General features: G+C 39.8%; 1 protein-coding gene across 1 annotated transcript in view; it reads right to left on the bottom strand.

Annotated features, from left to right (window-relative positions):
- The window catches only part of LOC146628437 (receptor-type tyrosine-protein phosphatase zeta-like), a 97,952-nt gene extending 86,573 nt beyond the window's left edge, over window positions 1–11,379 (bottom strand). Inside the window, exon 1 of the mRNA XM_085357836.1 lies at window positions 11,319–11,379. Coding sequence (XP_085213962.1) covers window positions 11,319–11,379 — 61 coding nt within the window. The remainder of the gene's footprint in view (window positions 1–11,318) is intronic.
- Between the last annotated feature and the right edge of the window lie 2,935 nt (window positions 11,380–14,314).

Genomic DNA, 14,314 nt, shown 5'->3' with positions numbered 1-14,314 from the left:
ACTGTATATAATATGAAGCCATTTCCTTCCTATCCACTCGCGATGGGACTGCAGCCAATCCCAGCTGTCTTAGAGTGAGAGGCGATATTAGTGCTGCTTTGAGAGGTTAATACTAGAGATGGCACAATACCACTTTTTTATGTCTGATACCGATATCATAAATTTGGATATCTGCCGATACTGATATGAATCCAATATAGTGTGTTTTTTAATCAATAAAGCTGTTTTTTAAAATATCTTGCTGCTTTTTGTATAAGTTCATACTCAAGTTAAAAAAAACAAACACTAAAGCTATTCTGTTATAGCTGTATGCAAAAAATACACTGCACCCAAAATATTTCATAGTTCAGCAATACTGATCAATCTAATAAACTTAAACCTACTCCATCCTCCCTATTCTGGTATTTTAGAGAGTAAGCAACCTAACTAATAGGGCTCTAAAACTCCCAGCAAAGAAAAAAATTAGGGAACCACGCTCCACCTTATGATGCTTAATCGACGTAATCAACTTTAATTTGATGAAGTGTGAAAAAAAAATGTACAGAAATAAATTATTTTTCAAGAATAATTAAATAGATTCAACATCTTTCTTCAACAGAATTGCAGACTGCACAGATCGTACCTTCCCAAAGGAAAAAGTACTATAGCTTACTAGGGTATATTAGACTTAATAGTTTCTATATACAGTAATGGACTTCTATACATTTTACATCAGATTAAAACTTTGAGTGTAAGATTCAAATAATTATTTATTAAAAGCTAAACATTTTAAATAAGAATGTCTTTGTGCCCCCTTTTCCCTGTTTATGCCCTATCGGCCCCCCTGGCTAAACTTTGCTAGATCCGCCCCTGCACAGTTACCAGCCGTCAGCTGCGTAGAAAAGGATCCTGGTGTAGAAATTAATATTAAATACATTCTAACAACAGCTTATCAAGCTTAAACGTGCTGCTGTTGTTCAGCCGCTGGTTTCCTCTTTCTGGCACAAAGTGGGCAATAAACAAACAAGAGAGACGGACTCGCGACAGAAAAGCTGATCAGCTGATCATTGATCAGTTTCACGATTGAAGTAGCAGCAGAAGAGTGAGGGAGAGAGAGGCAGTCGCTCCATATATCGGTTGTTAATCTCTATGCTTTACAAACATTCAGAGATGAACTTACACACTTGCTTTACTTCTCTCTGGGATAACTTCCTCGGAGATGAAATGCCGGGCTGGTAGCGAGTCTGCAAATACACACAGCCGCTCTATCACATGAGGCATACTGCTCCGACGTACTACGGTTATGGGCCAAGTTATGCCATGTCGCAAGTTTTGTGAGGTGCTTTTTTGATATTTAATGGATCGAATTACATTTTTATTTCTCTCCGATATCCGATCGAGTAATTTAAGTCAGTATCGGACCGATACCGATATGTAATATCGGATCGGTCCATCTCTAGTTAATACCTGGTATAGTTGTTACTAGATATATACTCGGTAATGTTAGGTTAGGAACAAAAGAAAGCCACATAATATATTGGAAATAAAATTTATCAAGCCAGAGTTCAAAGAAACAAACTGTCACAGAGGTGTTCTACTGGCTTTAGGTCAGGCAAACACGGGGGCCAGTCAGTGGTATCAGTTCCTTCATCCTCCAGGAACTGCCTGCAAACTCTCTGCACTGAGGGTGAGTATTGTCATGAACCAGGAGGAACTCAAAACCCACTGATCTTTCCAACCAGATACCTAATGGCAGTCAGGGACAGTCAGCCTGTAGAGGTCTGTGCATCCCTCCCCAGACCATCACTGACCCGCCACCAAGCCAGTCATGCTTAATAATGTAATTTTCTCCATACTGTTTCAGGTCTGTCACATGTGCTTAAGCTGAACTTGCTCTCATTTATAAAAACTGTAAAGCACAGGGACAACCAGAGGACACTGGGCTCTCAGACCACCTTCACGAAGCCTGTTTCCAATTGTTTGGTCAGAGACAATCACACCAGTGGCCTGCTGGAGTTCATTTTGTAGGGCTCTGACAATCTGCTTTTTCATTGCACAAAGGAGCAAGTGGTGTAGTGGTACCAGTGGTCTTGCTGATGGGTTAAGGACCTTCTACAGCCCTGACAAGCTCCTAGAGCGCCTGTCTCCTGGAATCTCTTCCATGCTCTTGATACTGTGTTGGGACGAAACAGCAAACCTTTTGGCAATGGACTTTGACTGCCTGTGCAACCTCTGTAGGGTCCAGTATCACCTCATGCTACCACTGGTGACACCGACCCTAGCCAAATACAAAACTAGTTTTGAACAAACAAAAAAAAATGTCAGAAAAGATAAAAAAGGGCAGCTGAAACTGATTAGCAGCCACCTCTGTTACTTAACGAACCAGATCAATATCCAAAACGTTTGTGGGACAGTGGCCAACCATTTGAGAGAACATCTTTTTAACCGGGGATGCTTCAATAGGAGCTTGACCCAAGCTGAAAAGAGCTCTATCCCAAACAGAGAAGGAGATCAACCCACACTGAGCTATGTGGTCCCAGTGAGAGCCACTTCAAGGTTCCAGTTCCACAGCTCCAACCCAGGTTTTCTGGGATCCAATGGTCAACTACATTGCCCTGTCGGAGGAGGAGGCCCATAGAAAGGAAAAACGGCTTCTCAAAGTTTACGATGAATGGTAAAAACAAGTATGTACAACATGTGAACCAATACAATTCAACGAGTGGAAAGCTTCCTTTACTGCACATCTCCCCTGTTAACAAACTGCACTACTTAAAGAAATACATAGGAGGTCCAGCTTGACAAACGCTTGATGGCATCTTCTACAGAAATGACAGTCAAGCATACAGGGATGCATGTACTAGAGCAGGGCGATATGACCAAAAACATTATACCCGTATTACCATGAACGGTATGATATGGCCCAGCCCTAGCATGTACAACATCCATTTGATGTACAGAAAGCATTCAGAGAAAGTCTGGCAAATTGGCCAAAGATCCAAACAAATGACTCCACAGGATTCAGGGGAAGGTTTAAATATTCTCGACGATTGTGAGGAGAACCAAAAACTTGTTCAAATGATACCAAACTGGGCAGCTGCAAGGTGAAATCGTCAAGCTACTCAGTTTATGAAAGAAAGTGGGAAGTTTCCAGTTTTAAAGGACTTTGCCAAGTTCATGTCTTCTGAAGCCAAGATCATGTGCAACCTGATCACATCATTTCAGGCTCTCCACTCTGCACAACTTCAACTATGACAATAGTAAATGAGCAACAAACCAGCCACAAATTCAGATCAACACAGAATAGGCTGCAACCACCAGACTGTGAAGTTGTCCTTTTAATTGGCTAGAGTTGCTCTCAGGAATAAGCTAAGCTCCTCCAAAGCAAGTAATCTTAGGAGGAGAGAATGAACCTTATGCAGTTCGCACAGCATTGGACTGGAGAATTGCACGCCTGGCATTGTCTTACGATGACTCTTCTAGTATGTCTACTCTGTGTCAGAGTTGCAGTTAAAGAGCTCCCACTAGTGACTCCAGCTGATGCAATCAAGGTTATTGAGTCTGACTTTAAGGACGATAACAAGGATAACAGGTCAGTGTCTCAAGATGACATTCTCTTTCTTAACATGTTAAAAGGAAGGGATTTACAAAAACACTGAAGGACATTATGAAATGCCACTTCCATTTAAGGAGAGACCCTTCTTACCAGACAATAAGCAAATGGCCACTGTGCGGCTTCAAAGCCTCAAACCAAACTGTACCCAATGTACAAGGAACAACATATAAAGTTTGATTGAAATCGTAGAAAAGGGTGATGCAGAGGAAGTGCACAGTGAAGCAAAAGAAGGAGAAAAGTGGTATATTCCTCACCGCAGGATATATCATCCCCAAAAACCAGACAAACTCAGAGTAGTATTTGATGCCTCATATTGATGCAGATAATCAGGTTTCATTTTCGCCCCAACAATAACGTGCTACAAGACAAGGCATCCCGTCTATGGCTGAATCCCTTTACGGCCCATTGAGATTCATCTCCCCTTTTCTACTTACAGGCAAAAGAGTGCTTCAAGAGACATGCAAACAAGGCACAAGCTGGGATGATCCACTTCCCAGTGAATTAAGGCCAATGTGGAATAACTACAATAGCAACTTAGACAACATAGAGAAAATCATAATATCACACTGTTATGTTCCTAAAGACTTTGACCAAATTGTAAAAACAGAGTTGCATGGCTTTTCTGACACAAGTTTATATTCTTACTGTCACTGTTCGTATTTAAGACACGTAAACAAAGATGATAAAGTGCATTGTGCTTTACAGCAAAGACCAGAGTTGCTCCTATTAAGATAACAACAATACCAAGACTCAAACTGACCGCTGCTGTTCTCTCCATTACTGTAAGTAACATGTTAAAAGGTGAGCTTGGATTGACATTGGAAAAGGAGGCAGCACTTGTCGGCCGCATTTGGAGGAGTCTACAAATTTGGACAGCCTTCGTCGCGACACTGTGACGTAATCGGCCAACAAATGCGGCCTCAGGAGGATGCAGCCTATGAGTTTGGACACCCCCATAGGTCTTTAGGAGCTGACCCTGCACTCCAAATAACCTCGGTTTCCGTAGCAGATACAGCCTGCTTTGTCCTTTCCTGTAGATGGCCTTTGAATTGTTAATGCAATCTACTGGTCAGGTGAACACCCAGGTACTTATGAGTCCCCCATCTCAATGTCCATTCCCTGAATGTTCACTGGTGCAGAAGGAGGATGGTTGTGCCTGTAAAAGTCCATCACCAGCTGTTTGATTTTCCCAGTGTGATATTTGGGGGCTTGGAACCAGGCAGATTAGGTACTACTTTAGTACCTGGTACCAGGTACTATGACCTAATGGAAAACTCTGAGAACCATGGCAAACCTGGGAAGTCAATCTGAGTAGGTAGTAATGGAAAAGTGTTTTCCCCTCACTAATGCCTCTCCTCAGCTATCTCTGTATACTCTTCAGATGTTCTCTGTTTCCTGACTCAAAAGGCTCTCCTATTCTGCTTAAGAACACCCTTGATATCAAGAATCTGATGTACAGTCCTGGTGGGATACACCATTATCTGTACAGAAATTAATGTAGTCTGTTACACAATCCACCAGACAATCAATGTCCTCTCCATGGTCATCACAAAGCAATCCCCACATTGTTGCATCAAAACAGTCCTTCAGAGGTTTTCTTTACACAATGTGGATGAAAGCTTCCTGTGTTCTAAATGTTTATACACAGGAGAGATGAGCTATATGCATCTTTTGTGTAGTAAGTCAGTGTTTTATTGTCTCTGGTGGGACATGTAACACACTAGCTGAATGAGGGTAGAGTGATCCAAAGAGGTGTGATTATACTCAGGAAGAGGAAATGGGGTTACATTATCTCCAGTTTACTAGTGACAGAATGGAAAACATCACAAACTATATCTAGATTTCCCTTGGTGGGTAGTAGAGTCTCATGCCATTGCCTAATAGCTCAATATCTCTGCTGGTGACTTTGTCTTTAATGGTGATATGCCCACTGTTACATCATCTTCAGCATGTAACTGCTCAGCTATAATAGTTCTACTTTTTCCCCTCCACGCTTTCAAATTCAAAGGGAATTTGAACCCATTTTCTGTCACTCAAAAATAGTGATGAAAGTTGTGAATGGGCGTAGCTAGTGTGTCTGAATAAGCCCAACAAGATGTTTTCCCTTCCGCATCAGTAACATTATACTGTTCTCAGTCCTATAACACAGTGCAAGACATGGTTTTGGTGTCTATGTCATGCAACCCATAGCTTCAGGGACTTATGGAATGTGAGAACATGTTGCCATTATTGTGCTGTCCTTGCAATTTGAAATTCAGCTCGTTGAGAGATGAAACGATATCTTCCAAACAGGACAATTTGAGAAGTCAGTCATCAATGAACAAATCAACAAAAGGGGAGGCATGTGGGGCTGCTTCTCAAATATAAAACATGAAGAACTCTGCCTGTGGAGAGTCAGCACACCTCTGGATGAAACAGTTAAGTATATGTATGTGGCTCTCTATCCCACTACATTGTTGTTTTGTAATGCCAGGCAACTTTTTTTTTTCAGCATCTACTGAACATCTAGTGTTGGTCTCCGTAAAATGTGGTTGTTGTGGACGTTGTTTCAATGTCAAACTTCAACTCATTTTAGACATTTTTTATTTTTATTATGCTTCTATAGGCACTGTAGTCCCATGTTTCCAGAGGGTGGGCAGCATGATTTCTGTACAGAAACAGCTATGTGTGAAGGAATGCAGCGTAATTAGTGGAGCTCTCCAAGATGGCGCGGGCTCTTAAGCTAAAACAAAGGTAAGCAGCTGCATGGTGGATTTGAGCAGCAGATTGAGCAGAAATGTCCCCAGCTTCTCACAGGCAGTTTGCAAAATGTGTGCACTGATAAAGACTGTCGAGCAGATAGTCCAGTTCATATATAAACACTTTTACAAACTTCTCATACTTTCCATCACAACTTCTCCCAGTCCTGCAACCGATCACAACCTCTTTCTAAGCTCTTCACAGTAAAACAGGATACTGCTCTCTGTGTGGCGATTGTGGCTCAAAGAGCTGGCAGTTCGTCTTGTAACCGGAAGGTTGCCGGTTCGAGCCCCAGCTCGGACAGTTTCGGTCGTTGTGTCCTTGGGCAAGACACTTCACCTACCGCCTACTGGTGATGGCCAGAGGGGCCGATGGCGCGATATGGCAGCCTTGCTTCTGTCATTCTGGCCCAGGGCAGCTGTGGCTACAACTGTAGCTGCCTCCACCAGTGTGTGAATGAATAGTGGAATTGTACAGCGCTTTGAGGGCCCCGAAAAAAAATTATTATTACTGCTCTTTTAAACTTATTAAACACATTGTACTCCTTTTAAAATAATTTTTTAAAAGAATTCTAAATACTAAATGCCATTATTATTTTTACATTTTAACATGGATTTCAACACATTTAAAGAAAACTTAAAAAAAGAAAATCTGTTTTAACCTGGTTACAAAAACATAAGTTGATTAATTGAAATAAATAACCCAGTCAAAGAAAAACTGAAAAAATGTAAATAACAAAAAAATAAATAAATACCCACATGTACTGAGTAAATCAACAGGCTAACGCATAATAAACTTTGTTTGTTTATAAATAATCTCTATTCATATGCATCATGTTGATAACAAAAAATGTTGATATTTGTAAAAAAATAAAACAAAAAAAATGTATTTATCATGTAAATTTCTTGCACCTGTCATAGATGTCCAAATGACATCTAAAGAAAAAAAAAAAGGACCCAAAGTCCAAGTTGGGTCATGGTTGGAGATCCAAATTGTGGACCAAGTTTGCACATTGTATACATGTCCAGGATTGGTCATGGACCGATGGACCTGCACATCCGACGTCCAATCTTTACTGGGATATTATAAATGTTGTATACTGTGCAGTGCAGTGAGGACTGCTCAGACACTGGAGAAACGAAACAGCGGCTCCACATGGGACAACATAGAAGAGCCACCTTGACAGGACAAGACAGCTGTACATCTGCATCTAAAGCTCAAAGATCACTCGTTCAAGGGTGACAATGTTCACATTTTGGACAGAAGACAGATGGTTTGAAAGAGGCTATCTATATCCACTGTGGACGACCATCTTTGAACATTTTTGAGAGGGTGACATCAACTGTCTGCCAGCTACAATGCAGTTTTAAGATCCCTTCTCAGGCACATTAACCCCCACTCATATCTTGTGTCAGGTGATCACAATAGGTCACATGATAGGGTGAGGCAAGGTCTCACAGAGGTTTCACCCAAAACCTCTGCTGGTAATTGTGCCATTTTTTCACACCTTGGCTAATATGATGAGTCACATGATCAATATTGGGTCAATGATCAGGACACGACAGGACAACTCCCACTAGGGTTTAAATACCTAGGAATCCACCATTTGGTTTTAGAACTAAAGCAGCTTCTTAAATGAGAGATGAAGCATCTTCAAGAAACTTAAAGAAGTTCAGTCACTTTCTTTTCAAGCTCCTTAGACTACCATGATCTGGACGATTGTAAACCTAGACCGACACATATTATGTTGTAAGAGAATATGTGTTTGTAAATCGACGTATTGTTTTACTCACATTTTTTCACAGTTTTGTTATTTCATTTGTTTCATAAGAGCAGAAACAGACAAACATGTATGTTTCTTTCCTCAGCATTTTTGCCAAGACATATTTTATAGTCCACAAAAGTGGACTACAAAGTGAGGCTGGAGAACCAAAATGCACAGTGGGCTTTGCTGGGGCTGTTAAAATGCAACAAAGGAAGAAGAGCTGCTTAACCTGTGCTCTATCACTCTGTGAGCCTACAATCTTGTGGTACTGGAGGGCAAATGTGTGCATTTACTCTTTACTTTATTCCCCACTCCTAACAAAATGTGCTTTCACACTTCAGCACCAGCTTCACAGTGTGACAGTGCCCTCTCGTCCTCACCACCACTCGGACAAATTACACTGCCATCGTGAATCACACTTCCCCACCTTCCCATCCCCTGTAAAAAAGAAGAAAAACACCCATTACCCTCTTCTGTTCTGTGTTGCTCTGCACCCCATCGTTCCACCTCATTCTACCCCTTAGACCTCTCTTCTGTATGTCATTGCCCCCTTTCCTGCTATTTCAAAACAAATCTCCCCTCTCACAGCATAATTCACTGGGCTGAGCTCGACCAACTGGCCTCCTCATCTGACCTCCACCAAATACCCGTCTGCTTGTTTCCCCAAATAACCCCAGCCAGCATTCAGCCAAGGGCCCATGGAAAGAAAAGAGGGGAGACTCAGGAGGATTTAAACCGATGGCTTCTCTGTATGCCCGAGTTAATGCTTAATACCACCTAATCTGGTCATCAAATATCCCCGCTGTCACAACTGGAAATCTGCTCTTTTTATCCCTCTCTCCAGACTACCAGTTGGGCAGCAAAGGATGTCTTCCCAGTCTCCCCAAGCAGCACTGGACAGATATCAAGGGATAAAATAAATAGAGGGGGAAAAACATTAATCTAAAGAAGAAAGAGAAACAGGAGGTAGTCTGTGGTGATCATTTATGTCTTTCCTGAAAGAAAGAACAGAATCTAGGCTTTTATAGAATATTTGATTGTTAAACTTAAGTTGAATCAAAACACCAGCATTTTCAACACACCAACTTTACACTGATTGGCCATTGAAGTTGATACAGTAACTCAGTAAATAAAAGTCTATACGAAAATAAAAAGCACTGACGCATTTGTTTTCATACAAAATGTGAGCACAGACTAAAAACAGCATTTATTTTTGCCAGAAGTGAGCATCTTCACTGTGTGTGATGAGTATCATTTCCACAGCTTCCTCCTCCATGTGCCTTAGTGTCAGACAGGCTGACTGTGACCGCCATCTGTCAGCAGACTCTCTGTTAGACAATAAGTGGGCAGGAGATTCTATGAGCCCAGACACAGTAGGGCACGGGGCTTGCACTGCCCATTCAAAAGTATCTTATGGGAGGACAGATGGTGCTGAGTTTTCTCCTTGTACATCTTTTCTTCCACCATTCCTGTGCTGCCTTCTCAGAAAGCTAAAACAACCCCCCTCACAAGAATTGTAAATTCTTGTGGATTTTAAAGTTTGCAGAGGTACCAATATAACGCAAGACATTTTTGTATTTCCATTTTTTATGAAAACAGTAATCATAGAAGCTATAAATTGGCTCTAATATATTGACTTATATTGAAATATAGTGCACCATTAAGCAACTTAGAATTTGCACCATGTCCCAGGAAGTACTAGGAGATGGTGCAAGAAACAAATTCCTTTTGGGGAGACAAGAAGAAGGACCAACTTATCAGTCTTTTTTTTAAGTGTTGAAAGAACAGCAACTAAACACGGAGGAATTGATTCTAGGGTTCAGCAAATAACTTGAAAGACAACATTGCCTGCAGTGGATGGTCATGTAAAATTATTAAAGTACCAGAAGAGCTACTAAATGCTACTAACAGCAAAACCAAATGAAAATCAATAAACAAAGACTGGCTGTGAGTTACTTCTTTTTAATGACCTTGCTAATATTTTAAGACAATATATAATTTTTACTAATATTTATAGCATAGCCACATCTAACCCATCTTAAGCATTGGGAGCAGTGGGCCAGCACTGTGCAATGCCTATGGACCAACTCCAGTTGTAAGCCTGCCCCTTTGTCAAAATAATGTTGAAAAAATAAGTTTTCATATTTTCTTCTGGTAGAAAAAATTAGACTTCTTGAAGGAAAGGAGCACAAGCATGATTAGAACATGCAAACTCAACACAGAAGGATCCTACACGGGTCTGGACACGCTTACTATGAGGCAACAGTGCACCAACAGTGTGCCATCAGATCACCATCTCACTGCATTTTAAATGCAGTTGTAAAATCCCACCTCAAAAGTTCATAGATGTTGAGATATTACAACAAGCTTTTAAAACTGCCTGCCTGGAACTTCTAGACTCCCTGAGTTCCTCTGGTGGAAAGACGAATATAGATCTGCCAACTAACTTGCCAGTTAAGTATAGTTTTTGCGTGCGAGTAGACTGAAACAGTTAAACCTAAACATTTATGATGATTGCACGTTCCCATGGCATCAGTCAAAAAATAAATCAATAAATAATACATAAATAAAAACTGGAAACGTCTCCATAGCCACAGAAACTAACAGCTACAAAACTAAAAGTCACATCTCTGATATAAACATCATATTTTATATACATGAGTTTTATGAATATATATATATATATATATATATATATATATATATATATATATATATATATATATATATATATATATATAATGTGTTACTGTGTAATGTGTTACTGGGTTTCAATTGCTGTTGTTTATAAATACAGAGCGTCTGACACTCTTAATAAACCAGTTAGACCGTGTCCAGACCTCTCCTTTCATGCTTGACAGCTCCAGTTTAGAATTTATGTGTGACACTCTATGCCTCAGAACATTTTAATCTGAGATCCCACTGAGTAATTAAGAAAAGAAGTGTGTGTGTGGCATCTCAGCCACAGTTAGGAAAATGAGTTCATAAATATATATAGACCAGACAAAAAAACTTTCTAATGCTAACAAAATACAAAGACTACAAAAAGATTTTTTTCGTTTTGTTTTTTTGTTTTGTTTTTTGAGAGAGCGTATTACTTCTCAACTTACCTAAAGCTAGTGATCACCTAAAAGTTGGCGCAGCAAGTAAAAGGCCACCGCACTTTTGAAACACTTTTGTTTCTGTGAATAACACACTAACATTAATTACAACATGCCTTACCTTGTTGGCAGATAAGGATAAAGTGTGCAGCCAGTAGCAGCCAGAAGCCTGTAGTCTCCATGTTGGTGGAAATACTCGTAAATGCGGAAAATAAACAATGTAGTGTTTTTTATGCAGAGCGAGAGAGAGTAGGTCCACGACCCTCACAGCTCCATATTGTACTATGCAGGCTGTGAGTTGGCTATTTACGTATGTGTAGTACAGCTCGCAGGTCCCAGTGTGCGACGCCGTTTCGCTCTGTCCGTTGTTCTTCACGCAGTCTGGCTGACTGGAGAGGAGCGGCCACACCGAGGCGGTGCGCCGCCCACATTTCACTGGCTCAATTCCTCCACACGACCATTAATAGAGACACTGGCAATTACACGACTTCATTCAGCCGTTAATTTTGTATTTATTAATTGATATTTGTGTCAGGGTAGAATAGGAATTAAAATAGTGCAAAAACATTTTAAAGTTTGGTTTGGTTGGGGAGAAAGATTAAGAAGAAGTGAAAGTAATAAGGATATGAAACAAGGGAGAAGAAAATGAAAATAAAGAACTAAAGAAGATACATAACTTAGGAAACACTGAAGGAAACATATTAAGAGGGAAAGGGGGCACAGCAAATGGAAATAAGATATGACAGCAGTAAATAGATGAGAAAACTAAGGTCATAAATAAGTCGATTTAATCTAATCATTATATCATTTGATCTAGTTATTCAAGAATTTGTGTGTTTGCATTTAAGTGAAATATTAAAAGGGAAAACTATGTTTAGTAAAAATTATATGATAAGGTTGATGAGTAAGCTGGATAGATTGTTCTTGGGATCCCCCAAACCTGCTGAGACCTGTCCTATCGCCTATACAAGTGCACTTCAGGCATAAGTGGTCTGTCTAGCATTTAATTGGCTGATCAAGGGACTTCAAACCTCTCTGTGAAATATCTGATTTTCTGGAACAAGAAGCTCCCGTGTTTATCAAATGGAGGTGGGTGATACTACTAAATTTGGTATTGATTCATTGCCAAGTAAATCCTGGTCCAGGATCAGAGATGTTAAAGTAACTGCTCATTTCCAGCTCCACGTTTTTATTTTTGGACTCTACAAGAGTAAATAAATACTTACACAGAAAAGCAGACCCGGTTCCACCACTTTAGTCTATACCACTCCAGGTACATTTTGCTTTCTCAAAGTTATCGTACAGAGAGGGACTGTGGAAATCCATTTGTGTTCTATTGTTAACCAGGTTACTCTTAGCCTCTATGCTATAACTGAGACTTGGTGAGGATGTAAGCCAGTCCTCAGTGGCCAAAGACAACTGTTAGCAGGTTTAATTCATCAGAGTGACAGCTTGTGTGTGTTTTACAGTTGAAATGTAAGTAGAATTTGTTTTAATGTTCTTGTCTTTACAAGAAGTATGTCACAAAAAAAGGAGTCCCCTTCATCTGCTCACTTGCACCTGGCCTTGCTAAAGTGGTTTGAGTGCTCAGCGTATAAAAGTGCTTTAAAAGAACCAGTCCATTTACCATTTACTCTTTGATCCACGGTAAGTTTTTACACATTTCTAAGCAGATGCACATGTATGTACTTAGGCTTAGACTAAGCTTCATATTATTATTCTTGGAATCCACTAGAGGATATTGTAAGCAATGCATGGTGACATTGAGATATGCAATAACTCACACATAATTACTTTCCATTTACATGACATACCATTGTAAAGGTATGGCTTCATTAAATTAATTAAAAATATGACAAAAGTATCTACTTTGGTTCAAAGTGGTGGGAGTGTGAGTCTGGTTGGGTCAAGATTAGCAACCAAACTGGATGAAATAGCTATGCACAGTATAATATGTGTGCAAATGTACAGTATGCTGTGTGTGTGTGTGTGTGTGTGTGTGTGTGTGTGTGTGTGTACGCGCGTGTGTGCGTGTTCATAAGGGGATGGTCTTGTTGCAGTGCAATTTTTGCAATTTTTTAATTTAGCTGTGGTGGTCCTCACTGTGTTGGCTAGCACTGCATAGATGTCTGGTCTGCTGTTTGGACTTAACCTATTCACCAGAGTTGAAATACAGATTTAACAATATTTTTGAATTTTAATGGACACAAATTAACATACAAGGCTCAGACTCTCAAAAATAAGCTTTTGGGACAAGACTGACGGGAGCCAGCACCCTTTAGTATTTGGTTTAAGATCATTCTAAAAATAGAGGTAACTAGTTTAGTTTGTTGAAAACATGTTTTGGAAACTGTTGTGCAAAAGTACTGAACCACCCATTTATTTGTTTTTGTTAGGGAAATAGGTGCAGTGATTTATTTATAATATGCAACCAAACATGAAAATACAATATATAAGGTAAAAAACAGAGTTTGTACTAATTACCTTGGAAGTCAACATTTGGTATGAGCAACTTTATTCTTCAACACAGCCTGAACTTTCTGAGGGAGCTTTCTGCTAGTACCTACAGATGTTTAGTTAAAAATAGATTCTTTGCTAAGTTGTCTGTTATGTGTAGATACAACACTGGTTGATCCCTTGGACTGACATTGAGTGAAGAAAAGCCAGTAAAATAAACCACAACAACTTTGAAAGACCTTCAGAAAGCCTGGAAACCATTGCTCAAGGTACTTGCTCAATTTAAAAAAAATTAAAAGAAAGTCTAGATCCTTGGAAGTAAAATTCAGTATATCAGCTTCTTAGCAGGCAGCTCACACTATACCAACTAGTGGATCAGAAAGTTCAAATTAGCTAGTAACTTCTAGTGGTTTAAGCTACATTAGCTAATGTCGCTATTTATGTTTGCAATTTAGAGTACAAATAGAAATAAGCAGACACTTTATAAGTCCCCACATTATCAGAACATTTTGAACTTTTGCTATATTTCAGTTAAAGTACATTTTAAATCTGCATCACTGATTTGTGTTGCAAAATTATCTTTTTGTCTTCTTTCTGCCACAACAACAAAAGTCTTATTTATTCTATTAATGACAAACTATGCTGTGAAAGTAGCATTGC

Source organism: Diplotaxodon limnothrissa, linkage group LG7 (assembly GCF_057381915.1).
Source record: "Diplotaxodon limnothrissa isolate DT_005_m linkage group LG7, D_limnothrissa_male_GT1.1, whole genome shotgun sequence".
NCBI lineage: Eukaryota > Metazoa > Chordata > Actinopteri > Cichliformes > Cichlidae > Diplotaxodon > Diplotaxodon limnothrissa.
This window is presented reverse-complemented; position numbering and strand designations above follow the sequence as displayed.